We start from the raw sequence: 20,577 nt of genomic DNA on the forward strand, positions 1-20,577 counted from the left end.
GTGCGTGTGCGTGTGCGTGCGTGCGTACGTGCGTGCGTGCGTGTGTCTATATTGCTTATTAAAAAGTAGGGATTCTTGGAATTATATAAAATTATTTCGTCTTTTATAAATAAAATTGATTTGTTATATAGCATGTATATATATTTATCACTTTGTTTATATAGTAGAAATGTATTATATAGTGTGTATGAATTTAATAATTTGAATGGCACTTGTTTAGAATTAATGCCTGTCGATATACGTAAATGTAGTTAAATAAATTAAAGCATATTAAATAAAAATTGATTTGTATGAAAGTGTTGTGCAGTATATATTATACGTAAGAATAAAAAAGAAAGATTGTTTCAGTTTAGATACAAAGATGGTACATTAATCCCTAATAGTAATTTACTTAAGTTATATAATTAGGAAAGCAAATGGCACTATATTAAATTTCTTAATTTTTAGAATCAATATATTGTCAATTTTTTCGATTACATAACAAAATTGGTGTCAAAGCTAAGAACTGTATTCATAAATGCTGAGGTTCAAACATATAGTTATATATTTGTTTTCTTTTTCGGAGCTTATTCCGTAAATAAGTAAACAAGTTGAACTAACATAAGAACAATAACTTTGAATACAGATCTTTGTTACATTAATTATTATAATAATGAATAAACTATTAAGCTCTATCTTTTAGCTTATTGATTCTTTAGCTTCGTGCATTAGATAAATATCAAATATATTACACGATACTACTTTTCATTAGCAATACATATAATGCTCTCTAACGCTTTTAATAAATAAAGCACTAATCTCTTTGGCATGAGACTCAAGTGATAATGATGAAAAATGTAATAAATAACTTGTATTAACGGTATAAACGACTTTTCTGATAAGTAAATTTTTTAAATATTCTGTAACTAAAAAATAACGCAAATCGATATCCTGATTGACTATAAAGTGTTTATGATTATAAAATTAAAATTATAACTTCTTGTAATTTACTTAAACTTTTACTCTGATTTTGTGCTCAATTAGGAAGCAACTTGATATCATATGACTGTATTACGACCATGTAATCATTACATTATTCATTTGGATGAAACAGATATGCAAAAAGCATATGCATTATCATTTGCTGCATACTTGTTGAATATATTTATAAACAATCAATATCTTCTTGTATTTTTAAAAATAAGTTAACATATAAGACTATAGTCTCGCTGTTAACAAGTATGAATGACTTATATAAACATTAACACATATAAATTGTTTTACCACTAGATCACAATGGCTCTTGGTAATATTTAAATAACTATATATGTCGTGATTAAATTATAACTACTTTCATAATTATGTTATAAAAACCGAATTTGTAAAATAAATTATAATGTTATAACAAACTTGCATACTTGTTATAAGAAAATTGCAAAACGTTAACTGTCTTCATTATATTTAATGCATATTGTATTATTGATAGCAAATCCGTTCAAAAATGGTTTGTATAAAATGTAAAAGGTTTCCAAAGTTTTTTTATTATAATTAAAGCTATATATGTATACCTTTTATATCAAAATTTATAAAAAATATATATTTTCCACGAATATATATATATCCAAAGTCATTGAAATGAAGTCTTTAATCGAAAAAATGGACGTTACTATAGTATGCTACGCATTGTAATGGATATTACAGCAAGCATGTAAATTGTAATAAAGCAATATTAAAACGTTTAATAATGCGTTTGTTTAGAATGAACGATTTTTAAAAGCGAATTTCGCAATTTTCATCCTTATATAGCACAAATTCCCTACTTTTTTCACATCGTTTCATCGATAATATAAAAATCTTGAATCTCTGAATATAGCACAAAACTTCGCTATATATAAGAATAGAAATATAACAAATGCATTGCTATAGTGTCAGATAATGACGTCGTTATAGTCCTTGTCACATGTGCGCATTATAAATTATAAAATATGTCTTTTAAATCCATATTAACTTTGGATTCCTTTGTCAATGACATTGCTCGTTCATTATATATAAAGCAATACCTTCTGTTATACAGAGTACATTTGTAAAGGATTTTGTGTCATAATAGTGTATACTTATTAGCTTATCCTAAACCGCGAAAGAAAGGCACAAAGAAATATATTATAACGCTAACTCTAATGAATGGTAACTCTTCTAAATATTGACGATACAAAAATTAGATGGAGAATGTTTTCATAAATGTAGATGATTGCTTATTTTGTCCACAACACTTGGCAAGGTGAACAATGTGAGATGTCTATATATTATATTATATTATATTATGCGGTCGATGAATCCTCAACAAATGAGTTTTCGACATCGTTAGAGGAAAATGTATTCTTATTCAAATTGTGAACCGGTCTTTTTGGTTTCGGTGGAGGTGTCGGCGGTTTAGAGTGACTGTCTACATCATCATCGGTAGGCGTCGGCAACTTGTTTTTCCACTGTCCCGAAGACTTGTTCAGATTATTCAAAGCAGACTGATTAGTGGACAGTTCCTCTGGAAGGTTACAATAATCGGCTTCACGCATTTTAATTGGTAAAGGCGGTGGTGGATCATCCTCGGATGCTGTACTATCGGTTGTGCCGACGCTATCTCTATTTCCTTTCCCTAAACCGCTTGATTCTAGTCCATTGTTAATGTTTCTTAGGTAGTGAGATTGACCAGACCAACGATTACTCATTCTTCTTTCTTTCTCCGCTTCCGATCTCAAGGGACGTTTAGGTGTGAGCTGTATGCAAAGAAGTTTATAGTTATTAATTGTATTTACTTCAAAGTCGTAAGCAATAAGGCAATGTTCAAAGTCTTTACCTCTTGTCGAAGCTCGAATATATGTGTTGATTGTAAATTAGATATTAACGATGTAACAGACGATGTTGCTTGTTGAATTGAACTAGATATTTCGGTTGTGGTGTACCACTGGCTGGTTGGTTGATCAGTTTTTGTCACTGCGGCAGAATCACTCTTTCGCGAGCTTCTACGTTTCGAATCTTTTTTCTTATACGTTCCTGGACTCGGATTTCCTAATGCTTTTTGCAAAGAGGCCGTTGACAAGATGTGTGAACGTATCGAGTTGTTTCTACAGATTAAAAATATTCGCGCGGTTAAAGATGTCTCTACCATTTAAAAAAAAAAACTTGTAACTCTGGACAGATAAAAGAGATAAAGATCAACTATTAATTGAACAATGCGCAACTCATGATTGAGTAGATAAGCGCGATTGAATCTCATAATAAAATAAATTAAAATTTATTATTGTTAAAATAAAATTTTCACAAAAGAATAAATTAAATTTACAATAATTGTTAAAATAAAATTTTCTAAATGTTATGTGTACGCTAATATTCGCTGAGGGATCACTGTGGTAAGAGAAATATCGAATAATAATTGCGATGCCATTCGAGCTTTGCAATAATCTCGTAACACAAGTGTATATTTTTAATTACCTATCGTAGTTATTGTAGACTTAGGAAGTTTAGTAGAGATTGCCAGTTGTGTGTGAAGAAGATATATATTACAGGGATATTTGACGTTATTATGAAAAATGCAAAACAAAATCATGCAGATAAAAAGCAGAATAATAAATGAACAGATATAAAAATGATCACAATAATAATATCGAATAATCATAACGAAACAAATAAAATACACTTTTTGTATACACTTAGAATTAAATACATAGAATAATATATACATATAATGTATATATTAGAAACATGACTATGTGGCATTCAAAATAGTTTTTATTGACTTATTGTCTTAAGCCTATTCTATAATTGCGTAAACGTAGTAAATGGTTGTAAGAATTGACCAATCACAGTCGAATATTCTTCTCGTATTCGGCTGTGATTAGTGAATTTTTACAACTATAACCATTTACAACTACATTTATGCAATTGTAAAATAAGCTTTAAATGCTTCTGCAAAATTTGCATTTTAAATTAGTTATTTTTTAAATTGTTCTTTCCTCTTTCAATATATGTAAACTTCAATATTATTTATTCAATGCTAATCGTAACTTTATTGTTTCCTACCCTCGGAATATATATGTATGTAAAATAAAATAAATTAGATTAGTGCAATATGTATGACAGGATATATATTAATTGTATAAAAAAAATTTAATAAAAAAACAAGCAAAAATAAACATTATGCAGTATTAAACAATATTAAGCATTATGCATGATGCTTTCATTAAAAAATGTAAAATGTAAAAAGAACGAGAACATTTATATAGGAGTATTAAGTGCGACGAAAGGATAATAAGGTATTATGCGAGAGTTTATCAGGTCCAACAGCAATATTCCTGAAATCATATTGCATTCTTTTCTATCATGTGTTCTAAACGGCATTTTCATATTATTTATCTTCTATAAATATAAAATGTGATTTTTATAATAAATATAAAATAAATCCGTGCACATCTAACGATTATTAATTAAAATTGAATATTTATATGTATATTTCATATAAGATTCAAGTATAAATATGTAACTACTTTGTTTCTTTGAATAATCGAAGTTACACTAATTCATCTACGAAAAGAAGTGCTTTAACTTTTAGTTAGTGCTGAAGGTAAGTTAACACTGGTATGATGACTTTACCTTGACAAATTGATGTTTTGAGTATTACTTGAAGGTGTGTTGTTGTTAAAATTGAACGATGTAAGCGACTTGAACGTTGCAACTTGGGATCTTGTAAGTGAAGATACCCTGTAGTGAGTTATACAGCTGAATGGGGTAATTACAGAATAGGTATAACTATTTATACAGATTTCCCAGATCAAAATATTTAATTTTGTACATTTTAAATAATGTACACACATATATTTTGTGTATATGTTGTTTTTATTTATAATAATACTTGGGAATGTCTCGTAGAATAGGCGCGTTATTTTGACATTTAATGTACAAATAAAGATAATGTTAAAAACTATTGGCTTTAATGTTACTTTTTAAGGCAGTTAATAACTTTTTAAAATATTATGCCTTATTTTAATAATGATGATTATGATATAGCAATAACATGCTATGCAAGTTACATTTATGTTAGTTACAATATATATAAACTTATTAATAAAATAGTAAACATGCCGTGCAAAAATGGACGGAAAAGCTTACTCTGAATTATTCATATTTGACTCGGACAGGCAGTGATTATCTCCTCTCGAAATTGGTGGTCTTCGCATTGTTACAGTTTGCGTTAGACTTTCAATTTGTAAATCGCAGGTCTGTGTTATAGAATAAATTATATATTTAGAAATCTAATGCGAGTATTAACTTTATTATTATTTCGATAGATATTGATTTGAATGACTAAAAGCTTACCCTTTTTCCATATTTAGCTTCTACTTGATTACGCATCGACGTGAAACATTGCTCTAAACGTTGATGAAATGGTGCCAACTCGGTAGGTGCGCGTGTTTTATGTAACTGCAGACCTACACTGAGTAGAGGGATTTGCTCTGCAATGAGCCCTTCTAACTTGAGAAGATCTGAACTCTCTTCCGGATGACTATCTTTGTATTCTGCGTTAAGGAAAGCTTTTTCGTAATTATCGATACCACCCATAACAGCTGGATCCAATATGCCATTCAATTTCATGCTCAAAGGATTTAATGGAAGACTAGGATCACTCCTGTATAACACAAATAGTAGTTTCATAAAAATTTATATTGTAAAATAATGAATAAATATAATAAACAAGTAAATCAATTCCATTTTAACACTTTGTTACATTCATTATAAATTGTAAAAAAATATGGAATAATATGTATGACTCTGTGTAGAAACATAGATCTACGTAGGCAGATTTCAGATTCATTCTCGAACCATATAAGCCTTGATTTAAAAAAAAATTAGTTCAAAAATTAAGTTTTAAATTAAAAAGTTGTAATATGAGATTATAATTCATATCGAAAATAAAATAAATTAATAGATACATATATATAAATTTATGCAAACCTATTAGCAATAATAAGATCCCTCAGTGCCGTGTTCGTAGCTTCCATAGTTTCAATCGCGTTTCTCAAGGGGCTAACTAAATATGTTTCGCTAGATGTCACAGGAAACCATCGAAGAATTCCCGGTAACGGGTAGCTTGTAACAAGTACTGTCCGTTCCAACCATAACGAGGCGAACTCATTGCTATTGTTAGTACTAGTATTTACTTCCTTCTCCTTATCGTTATTTACTGCAATAATTTCTTTTCGCGGAGCAGGTCTTGAAAATCTAAAACGTTGCACATCATTCACTCGATGATATCTAAAATATAAAAACAATGATAATTATAAAAACACAATAGAAAATTGATGAAATTTTACATAAACTATAATGTTGAATATGCACCTTAAAACTGCTTCTGCAGTAACTGGTTTACCACTTAGACGATGCCTTTTTTCATCCATCAGTGGTTCTACCTTATTAATTTGCACATACTGTTGATATGATTCTAACATTTCTGTGGTGGGCGGAGACAATTTATTCATTTGCTCTGCATTCGGTAACTGATTTAGTGTTCTTGTGCAAAAATCACTAAGTCGTTCATATTCCTTTCCTCGATAAACAAATACCTATGTCGCAAATATATTATTTCATTGAATAAAAAATAAAACTGAACAAAGAATTATTAAAGATATATTAAATACATGAAAGTACTTTATTTTGAAGAAAAGCAGGATGTCCTTTGCCGTAATATGCGACTCTGAAATATTCTGGTTCAGGTCTTAACTGTTTTACTATACAATCATAAAACTTTGCCATGCGTATTAGTAGGACGGACAATTGCAAATAATCAAATGTTTCTTCTTCATATTGCGAAATTAGTTCCTTGCAAACGACAAGAGCGCATTCCCACATTCTTCCTTTATCAAAATAATCGATGATATCATTGTATAATGCTTCTTTCAATTCACGATGTGTTTGACATAAGGGATATCTAGAAAAATAATAATTTTTTAAATATTAGTTTCAATCTCCAAACAATATTATATAAACTATTTATTTAATATTAGTTAATAATTTTACCTGTGTGATATTAACAAAGGTGATAAAGGTTGATCACTCCATGCTAATAACTGGCTGTGGAGTTTTAAAGAATAAGCAGCTTCTGTATAGTTATCACATTCTAGATGTAATTCACACAGTTTGTTCACATATCTATAAAATATATAAAGAAAATCATTTAATATGTTTTAATATACATGTATTTATTACATTAAGCCTTTTTATTTACGGAATATTTAGAATATTAAAAAATCTAAACCAATCACATTTAATCAGACCTAAATTAAAAGACAATTAAAATACATTTGATTTATAAAAGTATACTAGATTTTTGTATTTACCTAATATACATTTCCTTTCTATTAATCTCAGAATAGAATTCCAATAAATTTACAGTACAAAGCATACGATGCTCTTGGGATTCGGCGTGAATAATATCGCGATATTGCAATAAGCGTTCCATAAGTCTAGATATAGTATCTACGAAACGTAAACCTTGCTCTCGCATTGTAGAATGTTTTTCACATAAAGAACCCATAACGTCAGTCCAAAGTGTACGAAAATATTCGTCGCCTCTACCTCCTTCGACCTGTAAAAATCAAACTTTCATGAAGTAACTTTTCACTAATGTAATTATCAAAGAAAATTCAATTAAGACTCTGTTCTATTTCAGTATTTATATATAAAATTATGTGTAATGAAATACTATACCAGAATATCTAGTTTTGCAATCATTTCATTTTCATATTCTGTAAAATTAGCTTTGATATGAGCAGGATCGCGCTTAGTATCCCCATATCCTTCCACTATACGTGAACTATAGTACTCGCATTGCATCATGTCGAAAAAAATAGGTATAGTAGCTTTTCTTAATTCAGTATCGGGTATTAATGCCATTTCAAGGATGGCACCAACTAAAGCGGGTACAAACAGTATTTTGTGTTGACCCAAGTTGAACCACATAGATCTAATTTCGAACACAGTTGCTCTGTAACGTAGCAAAGAGAAAATATTCGTTTTATTTTATTTACTAATATAATATTTAATAAATATAATTAAACATTATATTTACATTAAAAATTATACATAAAGTGTATCGACTAAGAATTATTTGTCTTAATGTTAAAAGTGTTCTTTCTATAATATTTGAGTCTTTAGTTTTATTGTGATAGCCTTGAAATATTCTGCGTAATTATTATATTACATAAGAGACATACCTGCGCATATCTTTGTAGCGCTTAATAATACGATTTCGTTTTGCTGATGTAAATGTCTCCAATTGTAAGGCAGGTTGAGTTAAAAATGCAATAGCGCAATGAAAGAAATTTGACCATGCTTGTTGCTCAAACTCAGTAAAAAAATAATCTCTAATTGTAGCCGAGAAATACCGTAAAGAATTCAAAATAATGTTATTTTGAAGCATGATCATCTCACACCAGTCTCCCGGAAATACACTTCTAGAAACCAGATCTTTAAAAACTAGCAGTATCTCCATAAGAAAGTCAAGTAAATCAATTTTGGTTCCAAAATGGTTGATGTATACTTCATAATGGAGTTGTGTCATTTGTCTGAAAAGAGATTAAGAAGGAAAACAAAAAAATATTTCAGTCCCTGTTCTTTCCACAATATTTTATATTTTTGTTTTATATTTTTGGAATCTTAAATATACCTGAATATCGCCAACATTACTGAGACTAAATTTCCAACTAAAGGATTTTCTCTATCCATTGATATAACTGTCTGTATAATGGTACGTAAAGCTGTTAACATTATCTCCTTGACATCTGAAACTGTGCTACCTATGTCTTTTCTAAAAGTCAGTTCCAGGATGTCAGATAAGATCCTGACGCACAATTCCACCTATAGAAATATAAAAAACTGATATAAAAAGTAGATTGCTCTGTGAATTATATTTACACAGTATACTTAAAAAGTTTCCAAACAAAAATTCTTTAAAAATAAAAAAATTCAGATATCATTTATATTATCTTTTATTTATATCAGGCTTCTACATAGTCCTTTTCCTTTTCGATACGCGCAATAGAATGGTACAATGATTGGAAACCATTATACTATTCCTCTTACAGAATCGCATTTAGCTAACGTATTCTAACGCTGAATTTATGATTTGATCTACAAATTCACACGCCAACGCGCCTGCACACACAGCCAGAACACTGTTTCACAATTTTTGGCCAAATGACAGATAATAGTAATTTACCATCCCTCCTTCCGTATTTACGTGATTCAACTCTGGCAGATTTTTTTACATTTTCTAAAATAAAATTGCACTTAATTTTTTTACGATATATTAGCGATTCAAGATATGTAATTGGATGCATGAAATGAAAACGATTCTGGAAAAAAAATACTATATAATAGCTTCCAATTCATAATTGTATCGCCGTTCTATTGCGTGTGTCTAGAGGGGAGGAGACTATGTAGAAGCCTAATATGATATTTGAATTCGTTAATTGTTTAGAATTTTCGTTTAGAGGAAAAGTTCAGATATACTGTGTGTACGTCTATAAAATATAAATAAAAAGGATTATTGCGAAAATATATAAATCTAACACATCTAAATTAGTATGTGATACGGATACACTATGCAATCTATACATTCATACAAAAAAATAACTCACGTAACGCGAATCACCGATGCTAAAATTATAATGCAACACAACAGATATAAATGCAGATACATCAAAGTTCTATGTTAAATAGTATCAAAATCATGATGCCATGAAAAACATATTATTTATCCACATAGGAGACTTCCTGCATTTATGATAAAAATTACCTCTTCAGAGTAGCCGCGATGTTGGTTGAGCCGATGCCGATTTTCGCCGAGCAGCCTGGCTACCTTTGCCACGCTCTTTCCAGGCGTACTCGATAGCCCCTTTAAACGCCATTAACCAAAACCAAACCGTACAAAAAATGAAACAACCCTTGTTAGTTGAAAAAAAACAATACCATTTTTTCTAAGGATGTATACACTACATTACTGAAAATTTTCCGACACCACAATGTAAATATAAAACTGCAGAAAAGACAGTATCATGAAATATCAATATTAGAAAACTATTCGTAGTACATCAGAAAAGAAGTAGATTAGATAGACTTTTATATCTAATAATTTTAAATTTTCTATGTCATATAAACTTTATCTCAAAGACTTTATATCAAATAATCTTACGGAAAAATAGCACAATGCAGAATAATTATTATACAATAACATCACTAAACAAACACATGCTACATTCCAAGTTTCAATCTTTTTCATATACATTTCCCCTTTCACATGCTTTATCAAGAATAAGTGTAAAGGATGTCTTTCAATACATTATATTTTCAGCTAATGCAAGTTAATAATTTTCATTGTTTATTGAATTTTTTGTGTTTCAATTTTTTGAAATCATAGTTTAAAACATATGTAACTATTCCTTTTTAAATGTAAAATAAAAAAATTAACTAGCAGAGTTTAATAAAGAATTTAATTATAACATAAAAATCACAAATTAAAAAATAAAAATGAAGAGACATCCTCTGTAAAAAGAGAAAATTGAGAGAGAAGTCACAGAAAGATGCGTGGCGGAGGGATCACAGGCTGCACGGAAAGCACGACAATGACATTGATCGCACGTCACACTGAATGATATTAAATGTAAGTGAAAATTCGTGAGTTTCATCAAATCCAGTTATATGTAAATTTATGTAGTTAGGACGCATCATGTATTGCGAAAATATATAAGTATATGAACTGATATTATTTTTTGTAAGATAGAAAAATAATATTTCATACCGCTTAAACTGTAAGTTAAGAAATAGCGTTAGAAAATAGCATACTTTATAATATCTTACCTCCTCTTTGGATTCCAGTAAATCTCTGACAAGTATAGTAATTCTCGGTAATAAAATCGCTCTACAGTCTGCATTTAAAAAAAGCGGACTGTGAACAATGTCGTTTACTGTCATCATTTTTTGTTTGGTTAATCTACCGGTTGGTAAAGTCACAAGTAAATCTGTTAAAATCGTGCTCAGTTGCTTGCCGCTATAAACTCTTAATAAATGAGGTATCGTTGTTGGTAGATATTTGAGACAGGCTCCTTGAACCAACAAAGTACCATCTGTTTCGTGACTCATGAGATTAACGATAGACCGTAAGAGATCAGTTAAAGTTTGTGAGAATTCTTCTTCATCTTGATTTAACCTTTTAAAATAAATTACAAATTTATTGAAAATAATTATTTTTTGGAGTACCTACTTAGCTTATTTAGATAATTTTATAAAACATTTCATTTACGATTGCATAATGTATAAAAAAATTATATATGTAATAAAAAATAAAACGTACTCAGTAAATAAAAGACGAGATTCAACAATAAACCTCATGCAGTATTGCAAACTTTTCATGGTTTTAAGCAACAAATCTCGTTCCTGACCATCGCCATTGCTGACGCTGTCTATACGTTTGCGCAATACCGCAATTAATTTCTTATATGCAAGAGTTGCAGAAAAACTTTCAGAAATATATAAATCTAATACTGGTTGAAAGTGCTGATACTTTCTATCGGACACGAGTCCGATGATATATAAAAGGCACTCAAAGACCATGTCATCGTAGACATCACTGTCTGAATTACTCATTAAAATGTTAAATAAAGCATCCAAAACATCCTAAAAAACAGAATATAATTATCTTTTATAAAAATACTATTTCTTATTATGTATACATAATTTTCATTTTCGATAAATTAGATTTATTGTTACCTGCAAAAACTTCACTATTTCCTCCCCATCAACTTTCATTAAAGCAGCTAAAGATTCTTTTAAGTCCGTATTGTGTGACGCCCAATTGAGTAAACCTAATAAGTCTACATTTTGGGTTAATTTAGTTGAGCAAATATTAGTTGCTATTAAAAAGCTGTCCTTACTGGTTAATGTTAACGATCCTAAACTTGGCTTTTTCTCCATATTTAATTCAGCCTAAAATATATATAACGAAAATAAAGAAAAAATAAAATAAAATTCAGAACATTTAGGGGTATTATAATTTAAAAAAATTATTTTTTTTATCTCTTTATCAAATAAATAAGTATACCAATTCTCCACGTGTTGATGGCAATTTAAAGTAAGATATATCGTTCTCCTCGTACTTTTTCTGTTCTAATTTATAAACCAACAATTCATGTTGTATGTCTTGTAGAGTCGTTCCATTGCGTTGCATTAATCGAACGTAACTTAAAGCAAACGGCTTTTCAGACTTATCTTTTGCCTCGTTAGAACTACGATGCTTAAACGTAAACTTTAAGTGGGCCTGCTTAAATTCTTCTATAGGTATGGCAATCTTAAATGTTTCGCACCATCTAGGTTTGTCCTCGTGATAATAAATAACGCTACGATATTCGTCAATTGGAGACACGCCGCCACCTAATGTCATAACTCCGGGAATTGCAATACCGTATTCATTACATACTTTAACCTGTTAAAATTTACAAATACTCATATATATGTATAAGTGTATATAGAATACAATTTTTTTAAATTTATGTTCCCACTAACCGTTACTTCTACATTTTTGTCAGTAGATTTGGAGCCTTTGCTAAATTCACCGCTAATTAATGTTAGATACAGATCATTGCGTACGTCACCCGGCAAAATGACTTCTGGGAATCCCATTTTACGCGCGATAGCAACATTACCCAGTACCAAATGTGGGTTTTCATCACGTACCTTTCAAGTATGGCAGAATATATATAATTTTCCTTTTATAACATAATCAAAGTAATTTCACAGAATAATTTTATTTTAAAACTTACCTGTTTCGGATCACCCCTTAACAATTTTAAGCTAGTCCATAATCCTTGTCCTCCTGTGACATTGGCAATATTACCATTGACATGTTTCTGGATATTTGCTTCTTTTTGTGCAATAATTCTACGTAGCGTACCATCAAGACTATCTTTCTCACAACATCTGAAACAAAAACAGAAAACCAACAAAAAGAATTCTATCTCGATTTTGTAAGAACCATCATAATGCTTTCCTTTGACACTTTAATCACAAATATCATATTATTTAATCTTATTAAAATCAAAGTATTCCGATTTTATTAAAAACCAAAGTATTAATATAAAATAATACAAAGTATTAATCTTATTAAAATTGAATTGAAGCAAATATGTACTTACTGTACAAAAGGTATAAAATGATGTTGCTCGACATCACCCTCAAGCTTGCCGGTAATGAATAAGGTAATATCCATTGCGGCTACACCAAACGGTCTCCTCATAATTTCCGCGCTTTTGATTTTTGTTTGATTGGCTTGTGTAACACTTGAGCGACGGTGATCTGGTTCTTTGGCTTCCATACCGCCTATTCTAATTACGTAACAGGCTAAATAAACTTTGTCTCTTGTTAAATCTCTAGAACCAAGATCCGTAAATAATACTCTAAGATTGTGCAACTGATCAATGTCCCTTGCGAGTCCCTCTTTACTCCATGATACCACGTAATTCTCTGTGATAGCTTTCATCTCTCTGCCGTCGTATAAAGTCAACAGTAGCTCTACATCCTCTGCCATTTTACATACAAAATTTCTCACACTGACGAAGAAGATATGTGAATATACAGGTACTTGTGGCTTATAGGGTTTTTTCTTGGTATCATTGCACGCTTTTCTTATTCTCTCCGCAGCAGTCTCATGATGGTAATACAATTGAATAGTGCTTGTCTCTATGGGATTCAAAATATTTCCATGCTCGTCTCGAACCACCATATCCAAACCTAACAACTGATTTCCAGTGTCTATCTTTGCTGTCGTCAATCTCTTCATATCCTTTAACTCGTCTACTGTTAAAGTCCCACTCAAAATCTTGCTTCTGTATCCAATTGCATCCAGAATTTGCTGCTGCATCGCTCTGAAGTACTCGGAATGTGTCTATACATACAGAATTATCAAGTTATGTCTGTATAGTACTCTTTCTATTTCCAGAAATAAGCAAACTATCTATGATGAGCACTCTATACATACCACATATAAATATTTCCAATGATGCCCCCATTCTCTTAAGACGTTTGTAATCTCTTGTACTAAGTTATCCGTATTCGTTGATTTTTGTAGGATATGTATGTAGGATTTTGGAAAAATTCCACATGTACCTTTAAACTTGCTGCGGCCGTAATACCAATCTGCACATTCCGCAGTTATCTGTACAACCTCTCCAACCGTTAAGCATATTGCGTGCGGGATTGGGTGTGCAAAATTATGGACGGCTAAATAAAGTGATAAAATACAAAAATAAATATAGGGTATGTGTCCATGATTTTGGCATTCCAAGTGATTTTTCAGGAGTATAATTTTCGAGGATTATGCACGAAATATTTCAACAAAATTTAAGTTGTGAAACATTGTCCTCTCTCTCTCTCTCTCTACATTAATTTCAGGATTATAATTCTTTGGAGAGTTTGCATGTCCATTAATAAAATCCAATATTTTATTTACTTAATTTTACATTATAATTTAAAAATAGTTTTAAAATATAAAATTTGTATCTTCAAATTGACTTTCAAATACTGCATATATTGATAAATTCCATGCTGAGTTTATTGAGACAAAACAAATGTGAGTGAAACGTAGGGTGTTTTTTCTTAACGAATAATCAACATGCATTTCAATAAAACATTTATCGACATCATTAAAAACATGATTTAAAATAATTAACTTCATTTTCTAAAGACACCAAAGGAACTTCTTCTAAACCAACTAAAACTAGAGAAATACACGATACTTTTATGACGATTTATCATTTGTATCATTTGAATGTTGTCACGTAAATATTCGATATTCGCGAAAATATCATGCGTGAAGTATTTAAGCTGGAAATTCGATATTCGAACGCAAGTCTGTCAAAATGTGGAAAACGTGTTGTGACGAGAATTTATCTGAACTCGGGAGGGCACCTCCCAGGATGTTGGAGTTTCCCAGTGGCAGGTTATTCATTCCTCGTATACGAAAACTTATCCTCACCTACTCCCGAATTTTCCTCAATTCGTTTCCATGTCATTGTCATTTTTACACAGGACACTTAGCACCTTCAAGGATGTTTACAGTAATTACATCTCGATTCATACTTCGCCAAGGTGAATAATATAATATTGCCGTTCTACCTTGCCATCTAACTATAACGCTCAGATACACACAGGATGTTACTTCTCTACTATAAATGAAAGAGTGACAGGGGACGAGATGGAGCAGGAAAAGAGGAGAAGGGAGACAATCCCCTCGCAAATACTTCTTCCTCGATGGGTTTTGGAACACCGATATATGGAAGACATAAATAAAAGCTATATCAATAACAGATAAATATTATGGTGCTCTAATGAAAAATATTCTCATATCTCATAATATTTTGAAGAATTTATGGTTATACTTTAAATCTTCAAAAATTTTTCAAAAAATTAAACTTTTCAGGTTTTATAAGCTTTCTTCAGAAATTTCGAACAAGAAATCTTAAATTATTTCATTTCACATATACGAAGAATTCTAAAAAAAAATGGTTTGTACTTTCTCAACACTTTTAAAGTGTACTAATTCGTATTAGAAATCTGAGAAGTTTTTATGGAGTTATAAAATTATATATAAATTCTAAAAAATTTGGAAATTTACAAATTCTGAAAAATAATATGATAAATGTAAAAAAACATTCATCAAGATATCGACAGCAGATATTCGACGTCATCGATAAGGAAGTTTTCCGTCATCCATGGTCATGCAGTATAAGACTAATAATATGCAGCATCACATGAGAGATGGTGCCTGTTATCTTGTTAACTTTTCGATCCTCCGCGCCGCGTTGGACTCAGCTGTTTGCGTCCTTCGCGTCATTGCGTTTCGTTTTGCCGCTCGTGGTCTCCATGTCGGCGCATTTTTGGGATTTCGTGTCGTCACAATAGTTAGCAGAATCGTCATCATGGTGCCCAGTTGCACGGTCGAGCTCAACAAGTTGATGAACGAATTAGAAATAAGCGAATTAGAGGTGAGTCTTGCGATTATGCGAGCGAGAGCGCTTTGTAGGTTATGTCGGCCGTCGATTCCGTTCGCTCTTTTGTCCGTGTACTTTTGCCGATAGTACTTAAATTAAATTTTGCTTCGAACATCGCTGGTGAGTGGTAAATTTTAATTATTTATTTTCTGCTGTTTCAGGCTCCAACTGGAGTTATAAGCGCACAAGCCTACATGCGACTGTTGGCTATCTACCTCCATCGGAATGATTTGTAAGTAAAAAATCTTTTTCACTGGCTGCGTTCAATAGAAAAAGCAGCTTTGCAACTGTTGTAAGATTCTTTAATATGATCGGTTTATATATTTAGATCCAATGAGAAACTAAGGACAAAACTAATCATTACAACAGTTATAAAGATGCTTTTTCTACTGAACGCAGCCACTATATTCTCATTTATTTGATTTATTTTTCATTAAGGGGCGTATCTAATTCTTAATGATTTTAGGCACACAAAAAACTTAAGCAGTAAAATGTAAGCAGTAAGCGAATTGACCAATTACAATAGAGTCTGTAAGGCTATAACGTAAGCAGCGGCCAATCCAACATGTTGATTTCCTTACTGCTTATGTCTTACTGTCTTAAGTTTTTTGTGTGCCATGGTCCTATCTGTAATGCATGGTCTACAATGGCAGTAGCAGTAATAGACGAGACTGTAACAAATTGACCAATTACAGTTGAATGTAAGAAAAATAATCGACTGTGATTGGTCAATTTCTTACTCTTACAGCCTCATCCATTACTGATACTGCCATTATAGACCACGCATTACATTACAGTGTCGTTGCATAGCTTTTTTATCATGTACAAAACCTGTGCAACAACACTAATGCTGCAATTACAGTCGTTAAGAGGCTACAAAATAGGCCCTTTAAAGCATGTTGGATTAGATTATATGAATTTGTAAGGCCACTATGTTGATATGTTGGATGAGATTATATATATTTATAAGACTACTATAGTTGTTCGATTTTATATTATTAATAATATATGATGAGTAATATTTTCTTCAAAAAAATAATATAGTTTTTATTTGTTAAATATTATGCATTTTTTATGCAATACTATTTAAGTAGTTGCCTTCAATTTATAAATTTTAAAAGAAAGATTTGTTTTTAATGGATCTAATTTATAACTAGTTAAATAAATTTATTACTCCAAACTAGTTAAATAAATTACTAGTTACTAGACTATAATTCTTTTACAATACAAGCGTTTAATCGCATAGTGATTTAATTCCTGAAAAAAAAAACAAATTTATAATTATTTTTTGTTTCCTGACATGTTTAGGAGCTTTAACTTGCTTTGTCATCTTAAAATTTGATAATGTTCAATTTTCTCAAAAATCGTGTGATTTCGGAGGCTTTAAAATCCAATAGTTTCATTTATAATCAAACTATTTTTCTGTTTCCTCGCGTTGCATTCGTGTTTATATAATTATTCGAAACATTTCGATTTAAAGATACTCGGAGAGTCTCTTTATTTCCCTGTTTCTCGCGACTAAGCTCAATGACGAATACTACGTCAAGAGCACAAACGTCGCATGAAATATTTCGTCAAGCCGAAGCGCTGACTTGTTTGCGGTCAATTTTATTTTTGCATCGCGTTTGAGATGCCTGGGAGCGCGATCGGTTCTCCTTATCGATTGGCCCGCTTGAATGTACGACGGTTATCGTAGATGCAACGCAAAGTACCTCTGGAAGCGTATCCCTCCGGATGTAAAAGCCGCTCACGAGGAGCTTGGACGGGTATGGACGGTAGGACAATGCATGTGGCAACGCAACTGGCCCGCGGTTCACACAGCCCTAAACGTGGAATGGAGCGAAGACGTCAAAGATGTTATGACAGCCCTCAAAGGTAAGTCAATAAGGCAAAAAGTAAAGTTAATAATAAACTTAGGGCTGATAAAACACACATTTAGTTCGTTTAGACAGAATTAAGGATAATTAGCGACATCAGTCATTAAATTATATATATATATTTTTTTTTGTACAAGCAAGGAGATATTTATATTTTCTTGTGTAAGCAAGAAGATATCTACAGGGTTGCCACAAAATTGGAAATTAGAAAATCAGGAAAATGTCGAAATTTTGCAAAATTTTCTGGAAAATTAAAAAATTCTTGATTAAAAAAGAAGTTTAACCCTCGGATAACGGATGTCGTGATTATACTTGCACGTACGGCGGACGCAGGGTTAAAAGTGACCCAAGAATGAAATTGTTTTGAAACGTTTGAAAAGCAATTTTCTTTATTATAATATGTATAAAATATTATATGTAGAAGGAGAAATAGAAACACATATTGATTATGATAGAAACAAATCCATTTATTCATTTTCTTCACAGTCGAAAAGATTGAAAAGAGTAAACAACTCTAACTCGCGGGTCTCGCGAGACCCTGCGTCCGCTGGCGGAAGGTTAATATGCGTACATCTACACAATTTTGGAATACTACCAACTTAGTAATTAAATGCAAGTAGTGTCATCAATATTAATAGTAATTTATATTGCTATGTTAAATTGTCTCTCAACAAAATATTTGATGTTTTTCAAATCAGTACGAAACTAGAAAAAAATTTCAAAATGTTATTGAAAGCATCAGGCAAAATAATGAAATTTTGTGTGTTTGGAAATGAGAGAAAAGTTATGATATTTTAGGACGAAGAATTTGTGGCAACCCTGATCTATAAGAAGATATTTACATGTAAAAGTGCATAATTGTCGCGAATGTTTCAGGGATTATCGGTTATAATGATGATAAAAATTTGTCAAATCGTTGAACGCAAATGCGATATTTACTGTCTTTCAAATAATTCTAATATATTGCCGTTTGCTTATATCTCTTATAATTATTACGATGATTTGTTAAGCATATACATATAAAAGAATATTTTAATGAATACCATATGCGGGTCAACTTCGTGTTAACTACGGCAAGTTGCTTTCCTCATTTAGCGCCCTACATCTGTAGAAGCAAGGACTAAATATGTACCTTATTATAATTAACGACAATCAATTGTTATTAAACCCACCGTCTACATAATTATCGCTTAACAACGCCGGCCGATAATCGATTATTCAAGCGGAATCTACACAGCACATTGGAGTCACTCTTTAATCGAACTTCTCGTTCTTTATTAAACAAGAGGAGTTACCGCTAACGGAACCTCCCCCGATTTCGACCCCGATTTTTGCAGACAATGTTCGAGAACGGGTGATGAGGCTGATATCGAAGGCATACTCCTCCCTGAACCTGACGACCATGGCAACGATGAGCGGAATGTCGTTGGACGAAGCGCGACAGGCCGCTACCGACAGGGGCTGGACTGTTGACGGTACCATAGTGCAACCACGCAAACAAATTGATGAGGAACAGTATAGCCAATCGGACAAGATCTGCCTGACGGAGGAGCAACTGCAGAAGCTCACGCAATTCGTGTCCTTCCTGGAGAATTGAGGGAGCTTCGCCGTTTCCCGATCCTCGACATGTGAATTCGGGTTGCCGCGCGGTTTCTATATGACGGACTTGAAACTCCTCTCGCAATCTCACGTCGTAATCCTATTATATAAAGGAGGAAGTGCGCGCCAAAGGTACATCATCGATGTTCGCGTTCGTAAAATAAGCATACCCCGTGAGAGAAAGGGAGAAGGAGAGAGAGAAAGAGAGAGAAAGAGAGAAGGGGGAAAGTGATAGAGACGGAGAACCTACCCACGCGATTTGTTCGTTCGATCGGAAGGATAATTCAATGAAGCTCCTCGCAAGCGTGGAATCAACAACTATATTAATCGATAATCAGCTGTGCGTGCGAGAGGGCGGACTGGCATTTGCGGAAAGGGATCCTCCGACAGGAGCACTCCTCTCCTCTTCTCTCCGTCCCGTCGTTCTCCGCCGCTCCTCTCCTACCCGATGTTGGATCCCATGGAAATATCGTTCGCAACCGTTCGCATCGCTGTAATTATCAAAGCGGATCGCCGCAGTAAGAATCGCGCAGGTAGCCGTTAACGTTCCTCGCGGACGACGACGACGTACCTCTCTCTCTGGCGCGGGTACGCGCGGCGTGCACATGATATAATGCGTGGACTCTTCGTAGCGTATTTTCGAGGCGATTAAAAGAAAAAAAAAAAGGAACGAGGGAAGACGAAAAGGACTGGAACTATTTCAAGCGGCGTGTTCTGCTGGATTTTGATAAAGTGTGTTATAGCAGCAAGTGAGTGTTTGTACTTGTTTCTTTTACCCGTTTACCAACTGTATCATTATCCTCACGCAACATTCCCTCTCCTGACATTACATGCGCGCTTCCATGCGAGAACCGCTTACCGAAAATGCATTTCGAGATGAATACAAAAATTAAACTCGCAATTGGCGATTATTTTTTTCTGTTTTTTTTTTCGAGAGAATAAGTTAATGATTCTTAATAATTAATGGTTTTCAATAATATCTTTTTTGTTTTTTGAGAGAATAAATTAATGATTCTTAAAATTAGAAAAAGATA

At 32.1% G+C, this 20,577-nt stretch overlaps 2 protein-coding genes across 2 annotated transcripts; one reads left to right on the forward strand and one right to left on the reverse strand.

Moving 5' to 3' along the window:
• Positions 1-1,627: 1,627 nt before the first annotated feature.
• Positions 1,628-15,234, reverse strand: mbc (dedicator of cytokinesis protein myoblast city). Its single transcript, XM_018461159.1, has 23 exons — positions 15,053-15,234; positions 14,057-14,298; positions 13,215-13,963; positions 12,843-12,996; positions 12,586-12,756; positions 12,125-12,505; positions 11,794-12,009; positions 11,378-11,700; positions 10,885-11,233; positions 9,824-9,922; positions 8,693-8,883; positions 8,241-8,591; positions 7,735-8,011; positions 7,365-7,612; positions 7,045-7,176; positions 6,676-6,955; positions 6,367-6,590; positions 5,983-6,282; positions 5,347-5,656; positions 5,140-5,249; positions 4,624-4,731; positions 2,831-3,098; positions 1,628-2,750 (listed from the first exon to the last, which is right to left on the reverse strand). Exons 1-23 carry the CDS (start codon positions 15,093-15,095, stop codon positions 2,298-2,300), a joined length of 5,979 nt encoding a protein of 1,992 aa, XP_018316661.1. The 5' UTR covers positions 15,096-15,234; the 3' UTR covers positions 1,628-2,297.
• A 668-nt stretch (positions 15,235-15,902) lies between these two features.
• On the forward strand, positions 15,903-20,292 carry CSN8 (COP9 signalosome subunit 8). The gene is made up of 4 exons (XM_018460939.1): positions 15,903-16,061; positions 16,229-16,299; positions 17,764-17,942; positions 19,282-20,292. Exons 1-4 carry the CDS (start codon positions 15,996-15,998, stop codon positions 19,539-19,541), a joined length of 576 nt encoding a protein of 191 aa, XP_018316441.1. The 5' UTR covers positions 15,903-15,995; the 3' UTR covers positions 19,542-20,292.
• The last annotated feature ends 285 nt before the right edge of the window (positions 20,293-20,577 follow it).

The sequence above is a fragment of the Mycetomoellerius zeteki genome, unplaced genomic scaffold, assembly GCF_001594055.1.
Source record: "Mycetomoellerius zeteki isolate Tzet28-1 unplaced genomic scaffold, Tzet1.0 scaffold12, whole genome shotgun sequence".
In the NCBI taxonomy this organism is placed as follows: Eukaryota; Metazoa; Arthropoda; class Insecta; order Hymenoptera; family Formicidae; genus Mycetomoellerius; species Mycetomoellerius zeteki.